General features: G+C 38.2%; 1 protein-coding gene across 1 annotated transcript in view; it reads left to right on the plus strand.

Moving 5' to 3' along the window:
- TAPT1 (transmembrane anterior posterior transformation 1) overlaps positions 1-19681 on the plus strand; it is a 59613-nt gene that overhangs the window by 33482 nt on the left and 6450 nt on the right. Inside the window, exons 4-12 of the mRNA XM_074349985.1 lie at positions 1115-1277; positions 3688-3823; positions 5388-5485; positions 5666-5735; positions 11621-11701; positions 14619-14728; positions 16155-16214; positions 16619-16687; positions 19575-19651. Coding sequence (XP_074206086.1) covers positions 1115-1277; positions 3688-3823; positions 5388-5485; positions 5666-5735; positions 11621-11701; positions 14619-14728; positions 16155-16214; positions 16619-16687; positions 19575-19651 — 864 coding nt within the window. The remainder of the gene's footprint in view (positions 1-1114; positions 1278-3687; positions 3824-5387; positions 5486-5665; positions 5736-11620; positions 11702-14618; positions 14729-16154; positions 16215-16618; positions 16688-19574; positions 19652-19681) is intronic.

Here is a 19681-nt window from a genome sequence, read left to right on the forward strand (position 1 = left end):
CTAGTTGAAAATCTGTGTGTGACTTTATAACCAGCCCTCTAAATACACGGTCCCTCCGTATCCAAGATTCCGTCGCATCTGTGTTTTCACTTCCATGGATTTAACCAACCGCAGACCATGTAGTACTGTAGCACATGTTTATTGAAGAAAATCCATCTATAAGCTGACCCAGGTAGTTCAAACTTGTGTTATTCCCAAGTACTTTCAACTCATGTCACGGAGGGCTAACTTCTGGAATATAAAAACTGTTCTACAAACCAGTAAGGAAACGATATGAGGAGAGAATTCACATAAAGTGTAAGTAACTTAAATGTATGAAGATGTCAGTTTCCTGATGAGAGAAACTAACTCTGAAACTGCTAGGTCCGATTTTTCACCAGTGGGATTGGCAAAGATCCCAGAGCCAATCGAACACGGAGCCCATGGGCTCGCACGTTTCTAGTGCAAGTGTAAGTTGGTTCAACCCCTGCAGAGGGCAATACAGCTGCTGTTACCAGAAGGTCAAGTGAGCGTAGCCTTGAAATCCCAAGTTTAGAATAGATGGCACTTTCACTTACGAGACATGACACGCACGGTGCATCATGGTTTGCAGTTGCAAAGGCTGGAAATCTGTCAATGATGTGTTAAATAAATTCTGATCCGCACGGTGGAGCACTGCACTGCCATGGAAACACGAGCTCCTTTGAACAGATGTGGAAAAATCTATTATGCTGTTAAATAAAAAGTATGAAATACAGAGCAGTGTGCACAGAATGCTAACATTGTGTGAGAAGAGCTGATCAGCGGGCTATAAGGCTTCCTGACAAGGTGACAGGCTTGTGTCTTAATTGAGAAAATCCATTGCTTCAAAGCGCTCTATCCGCCACCTGCCCTGTGTGCTCCCCACTTCTAGTGGTAACTCTGGTTTCACGTCTTTATACTCTGTACTTGGGCAGAAAGCTTGATGCTGCTGAGTAGTCAGTTAGCATAACTTTCCTTGTTTACTTGAAATTTTTAAAAGGTCACCCTCATTCCCATTACTTCAGTGTGCCAGTGTGTGTCCAGTAAAGATTATTTATTCAAGAACATACAAGGTAGTAAGACTCACATTTTTATTACTTCTCGTATGTTTCAGGGACAGACGTCTGCTCCAGCCTGCCCAGGTGTGTGACATCTTGAAGGGTGTCATTTTGGTCATCTGCTATTTCATGATGCACTACGTGGACTACTCCATGATGTACCACCTGATTCGGGGACAGTCGGTCATCAAGCTCTACATCATCTACAACATGCTCGAGGTGTGTGAGGACGCGCGTCCACCCGCCCAGTCTGCCCGGCCCCCCGCCTGCACGGGGCTGATGGGCGGCACACAGCCTCAGGTCTTCCAGTGTAGAGTGCTTTCCTGCCGCCCCTGGGAATGGTGTTTGTACGGTCACGGGGGACCTTGTTAAAGTGCAGACTCTGATTTGGAAGATCTGGGCTGGAGCTGGAGAATCTGTCTAACGAGGTGGTGCCTGTGCTGCTGGACCTGGGACACACTTAGGGCAGCAGGTCCTCCGGGCATGACGTGTCCTCAAGTGGGAAGAAGGGGACCTGTCGCCCAGACATTTTTGAGTCTGTACGCCTTTAGAACGTACACTGTCAAATGCTAGGGAAGTTATTTCGCAAATTCATTGGAAACGTAGGTATACTTTATGCTAGAACTTTAAAATTTATGAAGAAAATATTAGGATTATGTATATGTTGGCTATAATAGATTTACCTTTTTAATTTCTTTTAAATTTTTACAGAGAGCAAGTAAATGTAAGTTTCCCAATGTTTCTAAGTCCTTAACATTTGTAATACAATATGTCATGTTAAAGTAGTCATCATGTGAAAATCTACATTTATACAAAAAATAAGCAGTTACTCAAAGCAAAAGAAATGCCTTACTTTATAGACAGAATCTTAGTAAGTTTTTAAAATAGTAGACTACCCTAGGTTATATAGTTAACTTTTGAGATTCAAATTGCACTTTGCTATACTGCTTTTTAGGGACATAAGTAAGGTCTACCTCTCTTTTAACTTAGTCACAAATGAGTGTTCCCTAATGAATGAACACACGGGGTGAGGTGGGGGCAGCTGGCCTCTCTGCTCCGCTGAGGGGATGAGGGTCTTCCGTCTCTTCACAGAGGCTACAGAACCCTAGCCATCCTGGTTACCCCACACTCGTTGACCGAGGTGGTTGAAAACCACACCGCAGCATCCTGATCGTAGGCTCGTTGCTGTACACTCGCTTTGCCCCATCGAGTGAGAAGCAGACGATGGCCATGGGTGCAGTTTGTGAAGCAGGGTAGCCGGGCTGCTCTCCCTGCCCTCCCCCACCGACCTCCCCTCCCGTCCCCCCAAGGAAGAAAAGCCTAAGCCTCCTGTGCTCGCTGGCTGGGAGCCCATCTTCACACCGGTGCCCCACTGGTCTCCTTTCCTGCCTTCTCTCTGAGAGGATCGCTGGTGACGGGGCTTCTCCCTACCCCTAACCTTAACACACCTGCCTCCTGATTTACAAAGTCCTCTACAAGGTGGTGTCATTACTGTTACTAAGAAATAGACCAGGAAATGAATTCCTGATGAAAATGGTTTAAATACGTACCCACTTTGTAGACTACAGTTGAGGTGGTTTAGGCACAGTGGACGAGAGTCCAGGGCTTAGTCTGGAGGTAGACCCCCTCCCATCCTGGTTATCCAGCACATGGCTGCTGAACGACTCTAACCCTCAGCTCTCACTTGTGAAATGGAGATGCCAGGGGAATTAGGAGGATTAAGTGAGACAGCACATCGAGAGGGCTTAGCACAATGCCGGGCATGTGGTAAGAGCTCCGTGAAGGGCAGCTCTTACTCCTTCATTCAGCAAATATGTCATCAACACTTTGTGCATGCCAGGCACTGCCTTAGACCCTGAAGGTCCAGACGTGAACGAAGCCTAGTCTTGTACTCTACAGCTGGGAGAGGCCAGTAAACTAGGAGGTATTTGGAAATGATAATTACCATGAAGACGAAGAACAGGGTTGACACATTAGACACCATGGAGCCCCGAGATTGGAGGATCTGGGAAGTCCTGTCTTAGAATGTGACATTCCAGCTGAATCCTGAATGCTATGCCCTCCTTTCTCTGTTACGTGCCTTTTTATTTATCATACTATATGCATGGAGGTCAGTACTTGAAAATGTCTTTAGGAAGCAAGGCTGCATACTATATGCTGTGTGATAAACCTTAAACAAATTGTTGTTTACAGATACTAGGTATGTGTAGAATGGGTCAAATGATATGCTTATCCTAAAGGATTTAAGTTTGAATCCTGAATTTGAATTTAAAGAGTTAAAACCAGAGGAGCTATGATTTTGATACATCGTCTCTCTTTTATTTTTGCTACTAGGTAAGACTTTCCTTGTTACAAACATAGCTAATTAGACAGTGTAACTTAAATAATATAAAATTTGAGCACTCATTTTGTGTCAGAGAATAAGAAAATTTAAGTAAGAAACAAAGATCCCTGTTCTCTTTTGGAGCTTACCTTCTAGTGGGATTTAAAAAGTCAGGGGGAAAAAAAGAAAACAATAAAAAATAAATAAATAGAAAGTCACATCTCCAGTACTTGAGTTACCTCTGAAGTTTAGTCAAATATTCAAATGGAATATTAAGAAACACCTTTCCAAAATTTTTCTCTCTAGGTGGCAGATCGTCTGTTTTCATCATTTGGACAAGATATATTAGATGCTCTCTACTGGACCGCAACAGAGCCCAAAGAAAGAAAAAGAGCCCACATCGGGGTGATTCCTCATTTTTTCATGGCCGTTCTCTATGTCTGTATCCTTTTAGACTTCTTGGAAATTCCAAGCATCAATGTGTAGTCTACATCGTTCTTTTTGGTTAGCTGTTTCTCAGTTCTGAAGGGGTGTGTGTGTGTGTGTGTGTGTGTGTGTATTAAAGATAAATGTGAAATGTCTGATCTCTTTTGAGAAATTGGTTACAGCAGTACAGTAGACCTTGAACAACGTGGGTTAATCCAAGTATAACTAATTATCAGCCCTCCGTATCTGAGGATTCAACCAACCACGGACCATGTAGTAGCATAGTAATCACCACTGAAAAATACATGCATGTAAGTGGGCCCATGCAGCTCAGGCCCATGTTGCTCGTGGGCCAACCGTGACTGTCAGTTAATTTGAAGAGCCTCATGTGTGCAGGACCCTTGAACTGCTAGAAAATAGTTCTCTTCTCAGTGTAACTGATTGTAAGGAAGGGTTTTAGAATAAAGGGATAGTCTATTTATACATACTTTACATTGTATAAATCTATGTAACTTTTCCATACTTATATTAGAACTTTTTTGACATTATCTTTAAGCCTGTGACTTCTTTGTTATAACTTTCAGCTTAAAATGTATACAGTTCATCTAAAGTAAAATTTGAAATTGATTGGGGAGGAATTTTGGAGATTTGATTTTCCCCTCCATCACCCGCATCTGAAAGCTTTTCTTCTGGAGAGGAGATGCTTTACTCTGTAACCCGGTGTGCAAGTGTGTGTGCCCGTGCATCTGTATTTACACACACGTGCAGCCTACACTTACATTCCGTGTGGAGTCAGGACTCGTTCATAGGACGGTGGCATGTGATTTTTTTGTACTGTCTCTGAAAGAGCGATGCTTGAGAGAATTGGACTAGATTTGGGAAGTTAAAGGACCATGTGGGAAGATTTCTTTGAGAATAGAAGCTTGTTCTAAGTGTAAATGGAGTAAAAAGTATTGTTCTAATTTAAGTAAACTATTCCATATGTAGTACGAGTATAATTCTACAGCTTGTGGCTGCTTCAAAAAGGACATCTGAGGAAGAGTCTTAATTGTCAGACATTCCTTATTATCTCACACTCCCCATCCTTGAAGAACCGGAGAGGAAAATCACTTCCAGGATAACTTTTACTTCGTGTTCTTTTCTCTCTTAAAATGCAAATTTTCTTAATTCAGAATGTGTATATCTAAGTCTCTTCTTTCAGTATTTACCAGAATTTATTCATTTTATTTAATAAACTTTTCTGAGGTCCTATTTCCCAAGCATTGTACGAAATGCCAGAGCTCTAGAAAGAGCAACATAGCCGTTTTCCAGAACTCACAGTCTAAGTGGTTGGAGGCACAGAGGTTCGTTTCTGCTTTTGTTTATTTCAAAATGGGTTGCATATATCTTATCCCATCAGATTTATATCAGATAGAGCTGATGGGGAAATTACAAAGAGAATAAAATGCTTCTGTAAGGCTTGATTTAGAAAGCATAGTCACCTTTTTCCCCATTATAAACTTTCAAGATTTTATAGTATTACCTATTAACATAAACTGAAAACAGACTTAAGTTTTTTCCTTGACATCACTTACTGCTAGTTTTGCATGCAATTCTTATAATGGTTCAAGCAACAACTCTCAACGTAGCTTTTAACTCACACAACAAGTCCCTGCTTACTATCATGATGTCTAATAATGTAAGTATGAGATTTTATTTCACATTTTTGAGGATATATGGGCAGTTTAACGGCAATATTTTAGATGGGACAAAATTACTTTTTCTAAATGGTTTTTATTCTCTAGGTAGCTTTATGAGTAGCATGTCCATTTTAAAACTGTTATATTGATGACAATGATGTCTGTGTTTACTATTTCAGTTTGTTGAAATTAAAGGAAGTGTTTTCAAGAAGTTTGAAAAGAACAATCTTTTTCAAATGTCAAATAGCGGTATGTACAATTAGATCCTACCTGCAGCGTTTTGCAGTATTATAAGTCATTCTAAAACTCTGATGCCACAGTTCCTGTGGGCCACTGTTTCTCTGACTTATGTTGTGCTTTCTCATTCTCTCAACATCTTTACTAAGTTTTTTTTTTAATTACTATTTCTTTGCTTATTGTAATCTCAGGATGTTTAAGATAATGTTTTAAAAATCACAGGCATTTGTATAGCACTTTACCATACTTGCAGAAGCTTCTCATTAATCTCAGAAATTCCTTGGAAACAGTTAATACTATTTCACTTTATGGCTGTGGAAACTGAAACACAGAGAAAGTAATTTGACTTCACCAAGGTCACTCACTTAGCTACTAAGAGTGAAACTGTGACAGTAAGCCTCAGGTTGTCTCTCGGTTCTTGGCTTTTTCTGTTTGACCTTCCTTCCTCCTTTCTAAGAAGTGTGAAGGCACAGAATTTATCCCTGGAAACATCTTACATAGTTAGGAAAATCAGAGGAGCATAAGGTCTTAGTTCTCAAAGTATGGCCTATGGAACCCTGAAGGGGAGAGTCCCTGAGTCCCTGGAGGGAAGTCTGCAAAATCAAAACTGTTTTCATAAGAATATGAGGATATTATTTATCTCTTACACCATGTTGCCATTTGCACTGTGGTAAAAATGGGGGGTCGGTGGGGGAGTGGAAGCCAGAGAGAGGTCACCACACATCCACTGTGAATAGCTGGCCCTGTAGCCTGACGATGCCGAGCGTCAGTGACCTTGGGGAGTGACTGGCATTCTCATGTGTTAGATGGCACGAGTGTAAAATACTGCAGCTACTCTGGAAAGCCTTCCGGCGGTTTCTTGTATGTTTAAATATTCACCTATCCTGTGTTCTCATCAGTGAGGACACATTTTCACTAAAAGACTTGTACAAGAGTTATTATGGCAGCTTCGCTCGTAACCAGAAACTGGCAACAACCCAAATCCTCCTATTAAGAAGAAAGTAGATAAATAAATTTTGTTATGTCCACGCTTCTCAGCAATTAGAGAAAACTACTGGTACATTCATCTGTGTGGACGTGTCTCAGAAGCCTTACGCTGAGTGAGAAGAGGCCGGACACACAGAGTGCATACTGTGTGGTTTCATATATACGAGGTTTATGATCAGACAATGAATTTATGATGATAGATGAAGAAGAGTGCTTGCTTCCTAGGGTGGGGATAGGCTGGGACAGGGGCGGTACAAGGGAATGTGCTGTAGTGATGGAACCGCTCTGTGTTTTAATTATGGGGATGGTGGCCTAGGGTATGTATTCATCAAAACTTATCAGATTGTACACTTAAGAGTAAAATTTCACTGTGTATAAACTTTACCTCTATGTTAGACAAGGAAAATAATGGCGTATGAATAAATTAAAGCAAATGAATGTTTAGAGCTATAGGAGATTTGAAAACTAGGCTAGAAACAAAAAGAAGAAATGAAGAACTTCAGACAGTTCTGCGGGACAGCGATAGACTGTAGGTCACAGAGCTCTGAGGGGCAGTCTGGGCTGTGTCTCTCTGTGCAGCAGCGTTCTTCCTCAGGTGTGCGCTGCCCAGCCCTGTGAACCTGAAACGGGAGAGGAGGGGAGGGGAGGGCTATGTTATAGGATTTTTTTTTTCTCAGCTTCAAGAATTAATTATACAATATGTTAATTCAACTATAAAAATTTCACTTGTAGCAGAAATCATTACTTTTATTAATAACCTGATTTTAGTAGGGTCTCTTTATAGAGCTTTAAACTAGACAAGCAGTTCTTTAAGTTTTAAGGGTTTTCAGTCTTTATATATCATGAGGAGGAGATTATGAATGATTTTTAACCTTATCACTAATATGTTGATGTAATTAATATCCCCTTTTCTTTCTTTTATGAGCTGGTCCCCCAGATTATAATCTCTTACTTTAGAAGGATTAGAGACTCAATATTTCAGTTTTAAGAAAACTCTGAAAACAGCGGCATGTGGACCAGGCAGTGCATATCAGTTTACAAGAAATTCAGGAGTATATTTTGGCTTAGAATGGTTAGTAACCAGCATGAAAAGTTTTACTTTTTATTAAAGGTAAAGTAGTTCATGTTACAGTGCAGGGTGCTCTGTATTGTGCTGCCTTCTATCTTCAGCAAGTTTTATAAGAAATTAATTTTACCTCGGGTAGCTTTTAAAACCCATTCCCAAGTAAGAAGGAAAAATCCGTCCTAGACAATCTCGCTGGTGTTGCATGCGGTGCTCAGATACTAAAGGGGTGGATAAGGAGTCACTGGAGCCTACTTTTCACAAGGTGACTGGGTTTATTGCCTCCTCCACATGCATTAGCAGCTGTGAGATGAGAACCAGCCCAAAGGATGCCGCTGGTCACACACCAGCTCCTTCTTTTCCTGTGAATTTCTCTGAGACTTTGAGCTGCTGTGTGTGTAGGATCAAATTCAGTGCCTTGTGCTAGTTTACTGTTGAAAACTTGGTTTGGAAATTTTAGTGACTTTATCCCTTTCAGCTTATTACCTGACTGTACAGTTTCTTTAAGGGAATTGCCTGAGGACACATGAAATGGAGTTTAGTTAATAAAACCCAGCTTTCAACAGTTTATTTTTTCTTTCACTTCATGTTAGTGTAAGTACCAGAGTATTGGAACCTAGGCCTTTCCGATTTGCATTCTTAAAATGAAAATTTTTATGCCGTTAATAACCCATTGATAATGTGAACTGTACATTCAGAAAGATCCTGCAGGAGTTACATTGATCTGCACTCAGGTCCCATCCCAGGGTGCTTCTGTTTCACTCAGCATAAGCCTGTATAACTGCATTAACTTGAATGACTGTTGGAAGTGAAATAGTTACTTATTTCCTGTTTAAAATGCAATTGTAACTACGTTAAAGTATATCCCCCTTAGTGGTAACATAGAAGAGAAAAGGGAGCTTCATAATCTGCAGATCAGAAATCTAAAATTTTTAAAGTATTAGTCACCAGTGTTTTTAAGCTCCTTAATAATGGTTAAGAGAAGACATTTCCATTTTGATAGAAGTTTTCATTTTTTAATTAATGTAAGAGTTCTGTCCAAGTCAAAACTTTGTTCTGAAGATGAGATATGATGTAAATAAGTTGTTAATTGCCTTATTTATCTAGTAAAAACGTTAGATTATCATTAGAATCTGTTATTTTCCAAAAAAACTTCATTTCCTTATATAAGGTTTTATTTCATTCTGGAGTAACTTTTTCAGAATTTTAGTATACTTTAATAATGCTCAAATTTTAAAAGTCAAATCTTGGCTTCAAAATGTATGTAAATCATTTAAATGTAAAAAAAACTAAATTGTGAAAGTACAAAAATGAAACATTTTTTAAATATTTGCATAACAACCTCATTTTCATAGTTAGATTGATAAATGAGTGCTTTTTTGTGCTGCTTTTCTTTTTAATCTTTAAACTTAAACCACTTTTCATATCCTTCATAGTGTAAAATTGCATTTATCTACCAAAAGTTACCAGTTTTTATTAATCTCTACAGTATTTTGAAATAGTCTGCTTTTCTAAAATCTATTTTGCCTTAAATATTCCCCTAAGATGGACTTTCACTCCTTTTATGGTGTCCTTAGAATTGAAATGATTATGGGTTTCCTCTATGCTGCCACCTGCCCTGTGTCCAAGAGTCAAAAAATGTGATTGATTTAAACACTGCTATTGTTTTTGTTTTATTAGAGTTTTTAAAATTATGTTGGCTTGTCTCAAATAATGTTTTAAATTTCTCAAGGTGATTTCTTTCCAGATAATTCTACAGTGAACCAAGTCAGTATCATATGTCCCTGCTTAGTAGGAGGGTCAGAAATAAGTACATTGCTTTGCTAAATTTGTTTATAGAAATTAGAAATTCAGGGGACTTAACACACTATTGATGCGGCTTTGTGAATAATTTTACAGAATTCCATTAAAGGTACTTTGACAGATTTGCTTAATCCCATGAATTAAGTTCCACAGTTGACTGTACATAAATAGCAGAGGATAAATTTTGTTTTAGATTATGGTGGAAATTGTTTTAGGACAGACTTTTCTTAGCTTCCTTTAACCAGTGTTCCCTTTTGACATCACAAAATAAGTTGAACATGTGATCTAGAACTAGTCACACCATGTGTACTTTTTTTTTTTTACTGAAGTACAGTTGATTTACAGTGTTGCGTTAATTTCTGGGGACAGCACGGTGATTTGGTTACACGGCTGTTACAGGGTTCCCTGTGCTGTACAGTTGGACCTTGTTGTCTGTAACACGTGTTCGTTAAACCCCTGCATGTGCTTCCTTCAAGGGGGCGTGCCTGTGCTCTTCACCTCGAGACTCACTGTACTGTGAGTTTATACCCCAAAATATGGTATTTCACAGGAAGTGACTCTCTAGTTTTCATAATAGAACAGCAAGTTGTGCCCACTGGCTTTTGAAGAAGTAAGGAGACAGCTCAGACTCCTTACAGACAAGGGCTGGGATCTGAGCTCCTCTAGAAAAGAGGTGCTGCGACTGACTGGGAAGCAGTTAGTCATCTCGGGAAGGCACGTGGAGGACACCAGCTTGCTTGTGGAGACCGGGTGTAGCTGTAGATAAGAGTCCAGATCATTTGCTGTAGAGCAACGGAGAGCAGTCCCAGGAAGGGCTTCAAGGTGAAGCTGAAATGCAGAGGGGCTCTGGGGCCCCACGGGAGGCCCTGGATGACCGAGGTGCTGGGCTATTAGGGGAGTGACAGCAGATGCATACAGGCGTTCGAGATGGTTCCTAGGCGCATGATGGCCTAGCCACAGCTCCCATCACTGCGTAGACGCAGCACGTGGGCATGGCAACTGACTGTACTTCAATTAAAAAAATAAAATAAACCAGCAAACAAACAAAAAATACTACAGAGCTACAAAAAATCAGAACAGCGTGGTAAAAACAGACATATGGATCAATGGAACAGAATAGAGAGCCCAGAAATAAACCCACAGACTTTTGGTCAATTAACCTTCTACAAAGGAGGCAAGAATATACAATGGAGAAAAGTCTCTTCAGCAAGTGGTGTTGGGGTAACTGGACAGCAGCATGTAAATCAGTGAAGTTAGAACACTCCCTCACACCACACACAGGGATAAACTCAGAATGGCTTAAAGACTGACATATAAGACAAGACACTCACTGCAGACATGGATTTATTTCATTCCATTTCTCTATTACAGCGTATCTTAGACTGTGATAAGGTAACAGCTTAAAGAGTGAACTGTGTAAACTAGCCTTTAGCAGGAATTTAGTTATTTGCTTTTTTTTAAATTCATTCAGGCTAAGCTCAGAGTACTTAGTAACTTATGGTAAATATCCTCTTGAAATCTAATTTTGAGCTTGTTTCACTCCCCTAAGTTCCACATATACCCTAAGAAATGCTATTGTAATACTGATGCTTTCTTGGCTAAAGAATTTACCAAGGTTGGTACTTGGGTATTTATTATTGACCAGATTGGAAATAATCTAGAAAGCAGGGGTTTTATACTACCCAGAGTCTTGTATTTTGCTTTCTGCTTCTATTTTTTTCTTTGTCTGTAAAATGAAAACTTTCCATATGTCCCCAAAGACTGTTGGAGGAATCTGACTCAATCTGAGCAGATTGATGGTTTGAGTATTTTATTGAAGTTTGTAGAAAACTGGAATTTCCATACCAGAATTATGCTAGTGAAAGAAGTAAATGGCTTAACCAGTGTAGCACCACCTGTATTTAAAATAGTATATTTATTTTACAGACATTTACACATAAAATAATAACTTTATCATGTTCTGACTAAAGGAAAAATATTTTATATATGTACTAAATTATTATGTTATTTATATGCACTATAGTATTTGTTAAATTTTTTTCAGATATTAAGGAACGATTCACAAATTACGTGCTTTTGCTAATAGTGTGTCTAAGAAACATGGAACAGTTTTCTTGGAACCCAGGTAAGTAACTCTTAACAAATACAATGCCTTCTAATTTTACTCTTGAACCAAAAAGCATACTTTTTGTGGAATAAAATGAGTTTTGCTGAAAACTTCAAAAACCTTTAGCTGTTCCACTCTCTCGGTCCAGTAGGTGGGTTGAGTGTGCTCCATGTGTGGTGGGGACCTTTGGCTCCTCATTTCCCACAAACCACCCGATGTCTCTAGAGCTGTGTCCCAGTGTCGGGTGGACCCTGCTGGGTACTGCAGCCGCCAAGCCTCTCGGCTTATTTTTTATCCGTAGCATGCTGTGGCTCTGTGAGTACAGTCTGGTCTTTCTCGTTTTAGGGGTTCACCAGGAGCCCCTAACATTTGTCTTTTACTCATTCACTGCCTGTGAATTAGCATTTTCAATGAAGATAAATAGAATGTAAGCAGTAAACTTTGTTACTTATACATCTCTGAATCAAGGCTGACCAGAAGTAGTTGTGATTCCATGAATTTTCGTCAGTTCTTCAGCCAGCAGACATTCACCGTGTACAGTCCGTGCTGGGCGCTGTGGCGCAGGTGCAGGGGACTGAGATAGTGAGGGACTTGGGCTCACAGACGAAGTAGACAGGTCATCGCAGTCTGGTGGCGCTGAAGTGAGCTCGGTGGAAATGATCATGTATCTCAAATTGAGAAATTTTTATGTCTAACATTTTTGTACAGCCTTGTTCTTAAGGACGAGATAGTTTTGCAGTTTATTTAATACTCCCAATACCATGCATGTTAAGGGATTTAATACCTTCTTATTAATTTATTTAGATTCATTGCTAGTTTTCAAGTATGTGTGAAAAATCAGAAACAGATGCAGAATGAGATATATGATCTTAGAAATACATTTCCAGACATTGTTTTCTTATAGAAACCTAAACTCAAGTGGTATATCTTACAGTGGCTTGAATTCTAATCGGAACAGGTCCAAAGGCTACTTGACTTGTGGAGGCAAAGCCCCTCCTCCACACATACACCCAGATTCTCTGCGTATCTGAATCCTGAGTTTGTATCCAAGGCAGCTAACAGAATGTCCATGGCAGACAGAGTAGTGGGTGTGTGTGGCTGGTCCCAGCAGAGCCCACTGGGGTCAGCAGTCCTAAAGCAGGGGTATGGTGCCGGAGGACAGCGATCCCTAAGCCTGCTGACAGCTGGATGTTTTGAAGTCATGTTCTCACTTGTACTTGACTTTCAACAAATTATCTTACATTTTCTTCATCACTAATGTGCACAAAGTCTGATAAGAGGAACACATCTTTGTTGATAAATTCATCTTTCTTCCATTCTTTTTTAGTTTTTCTTAAAAAAAAATTTTAAACCAAAATACCACTTATGTAATCTTGCCTAAGCTCCCAAGATGGTGCTGAACGTACAAAACCAGCACTAGCCTTTTGTGTGCCAGGCCCACTGCTCTGCATGTACATCATCGTCTCGTCTAATTCTCCTGATGGTGACGTGTAGATACTTTTATCTTGTAGCTGAGGAGACTGGCACTTAGATAATGGCCCATGTCATCTAGCCCGTCCGTGGCAGAGTTTACTGTTGAAAGAGGCTCCCTGATTCCCCAAACCTCAGCGTGGTGTCAGACTCGCTGAGACTGCCTCGCCTGTCCCGCACCGCTGCCTGTCACCACCGCCTCCCAGCTGCCCAGGTCCCGGACTGCCTGGTCCTCGTCAACATTTCTGACCTGTTTCTTTCTCTGTCCCACTTTTATATCCTTTTTCAAGGTCTAAGGAGGTTATCTGTTTGCATCTTTTATCAGGTACTTGGTACTAAGTTGAAGTTTTAATACATATGGTAAAGGTGAGCAAATTTGATAAATTACATCTGTAAGACAGTGAAACAAATAATTGACCAATATCTTTAAATCATAGTGACCAGGGAGGGAAAAAATATTGTCCACTTGGCTTAAGCACATGTTCCTACTAGTTATTTACTGTCACACTGAGGCAGCCAGAGTCACAGGATTTTACAAGGAGCCTGGTCATGACAGCAGTCGTCCCCTGCTGGCCCAGGAAGGTGGTGCTTGACACAGAGAAGGCACAGGATAAATACTTGTTGAATGACTTACCCTTCTTTTTTTTTTTTTTTTTGAGCATTGAGGGGTTTTTATTTTTATTTTTTAACATTTTTTATTGAGCTACAATCATTTTGCAATGTTGTGTCAAATTCCAGTGAAGAGCACAATTTTTCAGTTATACATGAACATATATATATTCATTGTCACATTTTTTTCTCTGTGAGCAACCATAAGATCTTGTGTATATTTCCCTGTGCTATACAGTATAATCTTGTTTATCTATTCTACATTTTGAAATCCCGGCCTGTCCCTTCCCACCCTCCGCCCCCTTGGCAACCACAAGTTTGTATTCTATGTCTATGATTCTGTTTCTGATTTGTATTTATGTTTTTGTTTTTGTTTTTTTTTTAGATTCCACATATGAGCGATCTCATGTGGTATTTTTCTTTCTCTCTCTGGCTTACTTCATTTAGACTGACATTCTCCAGGAACATCCATGTTGCTGCAAATGGCGTTATGTTGTCGGTTTTTATGGCTGAATAGTATTCCATTGTATAAATATACCACCTCTTCTCTATCCAGTCATCTGTTGATGGACATTTAGGCTGTCTCCGTGTCTTGGCTATTGTAAACAGTGCTGCTGTGAACATTGGGGTGCAGGTGTCATCCTGAAGTAGGGAAATGACTTATCTTTTAACTTGATAAAATATGGCTCTTTTTATGATTAATTGAATGCTGGTTCTCTCTGTTACCACTTGTTGAAAACATTACAGTCTTGCCCTGTGGAGATTTCTGACATCTGCCATGGTGGCCTGTGATGGGATATTATGGACTCTGTTCATTCTAAGAGATTTAATTGTCTCTTTTCCCTCCACTTTATAGATCATCTCTGGGTGTTGTTTCCAGATGTCTGTATGGTGATTGCATCGGAAATCGCTGTGGATATTGTAAAACATGCCTTTATCACAAAGTTCAATGACATTACTGCAGATGTAAGTATTTCAATAAGCAATTCAATGTTTAGTGTTGACTTCTGATTAATAATAGAAAGCTGTAGAGTAGCCAGTTTAAATTTACTGCATTTATGAAGATAGTAGGAGAGTACTACCACTTTAAAGTTAGAATTATAATTTTTAATTTCTAAAAATAAATATACTACTGAAAGTACATTATTTCAGTAGTGAACAGTTCTGGTTCCACACATTTGGATGGAGAAATAGATTGGCCAGTAGCTGAGGTTAGGGTGTGGCTAACTCAGAATCATTATAAACTGATAATACCATCATAGTCTGTTTACTTAAGCTTTTAAAAATCACATTGTTTCTATTTAAAACATCAGACTATCAAAACTTTTCTCTCTGGCTAGATTTTTTTTAATATTTTATATTTAAAAATTGTTTTTTGTGTGTGATTAAGAATAGGTTTCTGATAAGCTCTAGAAGACAAGAGCCTTATGTTTTACTAGTGGAAGCATTTGATGGAACGTTGAGAAATTTGTTTTATATTGTAACCAGACAGTCTGTAGAATTTCCAGAAATAGATATGTGGCTCTAGGCTCATTGTAAACAAAACATCGGCTAGTTTTCTAGTGCATTTCTCAATCCTACCTCAGGCCCAAAATGAACAGTAATGTTACCAGTTGTCTAGATTTGATTTGGATTGTACTTTGTCTTACTCTGATGCTTTTTGTTTTATTTCAAAAGGCAAAAATTTAAGTTGTAATGCAGTTGCAACTGCATCAATACGATGATTGGATTATGGGGTTTCTGAATGTTTTAATATACTTGAATAAAATGTGATTTTGCACTTTTTTTGCAAAGCACCAATAAAGTAATTTCACCCTTTACTCTTCTCAGCTTCCTCAAAGTAGAAATCCCTTTTCATGGAATCATTTTCTCAGCATCTGAAGTCAAAATCAATAGGCTTGACTAAAATACTTAGTGCAGTTTTTAGTGGAAATGATAGTTTACAAGTGCCTTCATAACCACTGTGTTCCCTAACTCAGGTTTACATCAGGCTTAACATTCATTTTTCTAAGAAGACATCATTATTGTTAGATATACAATAATAAATGTTTAAACTGTTCATTTAATTTAAAATTTCAGAATTATTTTGTATATCTTACACTACTTAAAAGAAACACTATTCCCAAAATTCTGAACTCTCAGGATCATAATCATTGAATATTTATCCCTCTTTGAAGAGAAACCTTTAAAAGGCCTGAGAACTTAACAGTTGGGGAATTGAGGCTATGTTTTACCCTTTTTTGTAGGAAAGCAAATAGAGAAACACTACCCGGATGTGGCTTGGTTATTACACACTCCTCCTAGCTAGCTATTGAACATTTCATCTACAGAGTAAATCTTTCCACGTTGTATATTTGCACTGTATTAATGCTTCACTCTTACTTGCCTTTAGGTCTACAGTGAATATAGAGCCAGCCTCGCTTTTGACCTTGTTAGCAGTCGACAGAAGAATGTGAGCATTATATCAAAGACATAGTCTGAAATTAACCAAACAGTGGTTTGATTTAGCATGGGATATTAATTAAGGGAAAGCTATCGTAAATTTAAACTTCCTACTTATCTCTGTTCTTGACACTAAATGTTTATGAAATAATAAAAATAATACTAATACTTAATAATACTTAACATTAAATAGGGTATGATTTCTGCAGCTCTGGAACAGTTATGCAACTTTGTATTTTAAACTTCTTATAAACATTCAGATTTCCATATCACTTCACTAAATTACGTAGTAGGTGCTAGGTTCTCTTCTTGCTCATGGCCTCACCTGTTTAGAACATTTACTGTTGGTGAGTGAATAGTACTTTTTAAATGCTGTTTAAATCCCATAAATCCTGTTCTCCTTTCTCCGTCTAGGCGTATACTGATTACAGTGACTCCGTGGCGCGGAGGATGGGGTTCATTCCTCTCCCACTGGCTGTTCTAGTAAGTCCAGACTTTTTTCCCTTTTTTATGAGATGACTATCATTACATACAGAATATCAATAAATGGATTATCAATAAGCTTGTTTCAGAAGGACTTGATATAAAAATGAAAGGTAAATGACTTAGAAGGAAATTCAGTTTTAAGTTTGAAATGTAAATAGTACTGTCCTTTTGGATTTTAAGCCATCCAGTAGATAAGTCATATTAAGGCATTATTTTATGTGATGGCTTTCCCAAAATTGAGAATATTCATTTTTGCTCACTCATTTGGCAAAGATTCTTCTTTTTGACTGGAAATACCTAGTGGTAAGCATTGATGTGGCCACTGTAATGCATATGTGTGGAAATGTAAGTTGACCCAACACTCCTAAGGGGCAGTGTGACAGTGTCACACTTTGATGAAGTAATTCCAGTTCTAGGAATTTACCCTAAGAAAATAGTTACAGAAGGTACATGATGATTTATAGGCAAGATTATGCACTGCAGCGGCATTGATAGTAGTAAAAATTTGGAAACAAATGGAATAGATTAAATGAATATAGTATGTTCAAATGAAGAAATATTCTGTATTCATTATAATTACTACTTCTTAAATTTTTTCAAAGTTTTTACAAGGACAGTTTCTACTGTTATACACAGGAAATACCATATTTTTTAAATAATAGCACTGAAATTTACTAGGTCTACCAAAAAAAATCAGTCATCAACTTCAAATATTTTAATGAATTGCTCAGAACAGCCAGCAAATAGTTACTAGCCACATCAGGCTGTCATAATGTTAATTAAGAAGATTTGCTGGCTGCACTTAAATTTGATTATATTCCTTTTTGGCTACCTATTTTCACACCAAAACAAATGCAACCGTCTTTTTGCCAAAGGACACCTGGAGTTCTCCTATAATGCAGAGTCTCATGGAAATCAACTAAGAGATGTATAAAGAAGTTGTAGGTCATATTAACTGTATTTTAGACCAGCTTGCCTGACTTTTTTTTAGAGGATCAGTGACCAATAGATTTGTTATTTAAATTTCAGCATGACTCGCCAGAAAACATCCTTAAGTGTTTTCAACTGTATTAGTAGCTTATTTGTTATATAATAATATAGATTTCTTTTGCTTGGGAAAAGGAACTCCTAGAATTTTAGAAAAACAGGGGATTTTATAGGGTAAAATTATATGTTAAAAATTTAAGAGATTGATAAAATAGAATTTTGAATTTCTCTACGTTTGTTTCCTGCAACTGGAGAAAGGACACGTGCAGTGTGAGGACAAACATGGTTGCCTGACTTTACTTATTTTTTCAGGGATTGGTTAAGTGGTTGGATTTAAATGTGGCCCTGCTTTGCCAAATAATAATTATTTATCCAGTAACATTTTTGCCCAAAACCTCTATTCATAATTAGTATGAATTTTTTAAATTCATATTTTTTAGATTTTTTTCAGTCTTTGATTTATTCTTTAAATGAGTTTTTATAGTTGTTATACAAAAAGATTTAAGCTTAATTAACAATTGATTAGCAAAACACTTCTGGAAAATCTGCAGTCTTGAAGCGGACTGTGTAGTTACGCAGCAGTGCAGCAGGTTTGTTTCAAAGCGTGTTTCTCACAGTGCCAGTGCAGCGCTGTAGCTTCGGCAGACGTCCGGGGGCCTGAGGAATATGCAGAGGCCTCAGTAGCCGAGTTAATTCTTAAATTAAGACTCAAGAGTGGCAGTGTTTCCTTCTAAATGTTACCTTAGATCCTAGAATGAATTCATAGCCAAGAAGAGTGAAATAAATCATACATTAACGTCTCATGGAAATTAGATTTGGACATATGTATCTTAAAGTTACCTAATAGTATGCTCGATAAAAGTGAAGTCATTTAAGCCTTGAATGTGATCATTGGTTTGCCTTTCATATTAATGAGTAAAATTCTAGAGCCATGTTAATTCCATCCCAGATGTTCGTACAACAGGTCATTTCCCTGTTAGAGACTGACAGAGATGAGGACTTCTGTATCAGTTTTCTCATTGGGAAGTTTTACTGAACATATGGCAGTCTATTCTGTCTGTCTCCTCCCAATTGTTCTTTTATTAAAAGCATTTTTAAAATATTTTAAATGTATCTTGTGATATTTATTAAGAGATTCTTCCATTTGATGATAACATTACTGGGTAAGGTCAGTCATTTTCCTTGATTTTCTGTTTTCACATAGCAGTCCTCCTATATCCCAATATATGGGCACGTTATTAAGCTGAACCTATGATGTGTAAACATTTCCCACCAATAGATCCCACCAGATTTATTCAGCAGACTTCCAAAAATAGTGCTATTACTCATATTTATGTGAGATAAGTAAGAAAATAGGTATTTAATCATAACTATCCAAAAGAGACAAATCTTCCGGCCTTTAAGTAATTAATTTTGTAATAATACTTAGTTTTTTTTAAACAGTACAAACCACCTAAGGCTCCCTTTTCTCTCTCTCCCTGCAAGTCATTGGGGGTTCTTAAAGAGTCAAGGAACAAAGGACAGAAAAAGCAGGAATTAGGGAAATGCCCACTCAGTGCTTCCAGCTCTGGCAGGGCCACGTGTAGCAAGATGAGTTCATTTGTATTTTCCAGAATAATTTTTTACTTTAAAAATCAGCTGATTTGCATCTCTATTAGGTACAAGTCAACATGTCATTTATGAATTAGGTATAGTGTCTGCGTTTAGAGTCAACAGTTGAACATGGCAGTAGCCACAGGCAGCCAGATTTTGATATGAATCAACAAATTTGGATTTAGACAAAGGCCACAAGTATGTGCCTGAAGTGTTAAATATATTTATTTATTTATTTATTTATTTAAATATTAACTAATAACTGTGGGTTTATGTTTTGTTGTTTTGGTTTGTTTCTGGCTAGCTCATCAGAGTTGTTACAAGCTCAATTAAAGTGCAAGGAATCCTGTCTTACGCCTGTGTCGTGCTCTTCTATTTTGGGTAAGATCAACTACTCTTGAATATGTTTTG

Source organism: Camelus bactrianus, chromosome 2 (assembly GCF_048773025.1).
Source record: "Camelus bactrianus isolate YW-2024 breed Bactrian camel chromosome 2, ASM4877302v1, whole genome shotgun sequence".
NCBI classification, from domain to species: domain Eukaryota; kingdom Metazoa; phylum Chordata; class Mammalia; order Artiodactyla; family Camelidae; genus Camelus; species Camelus bactrianus.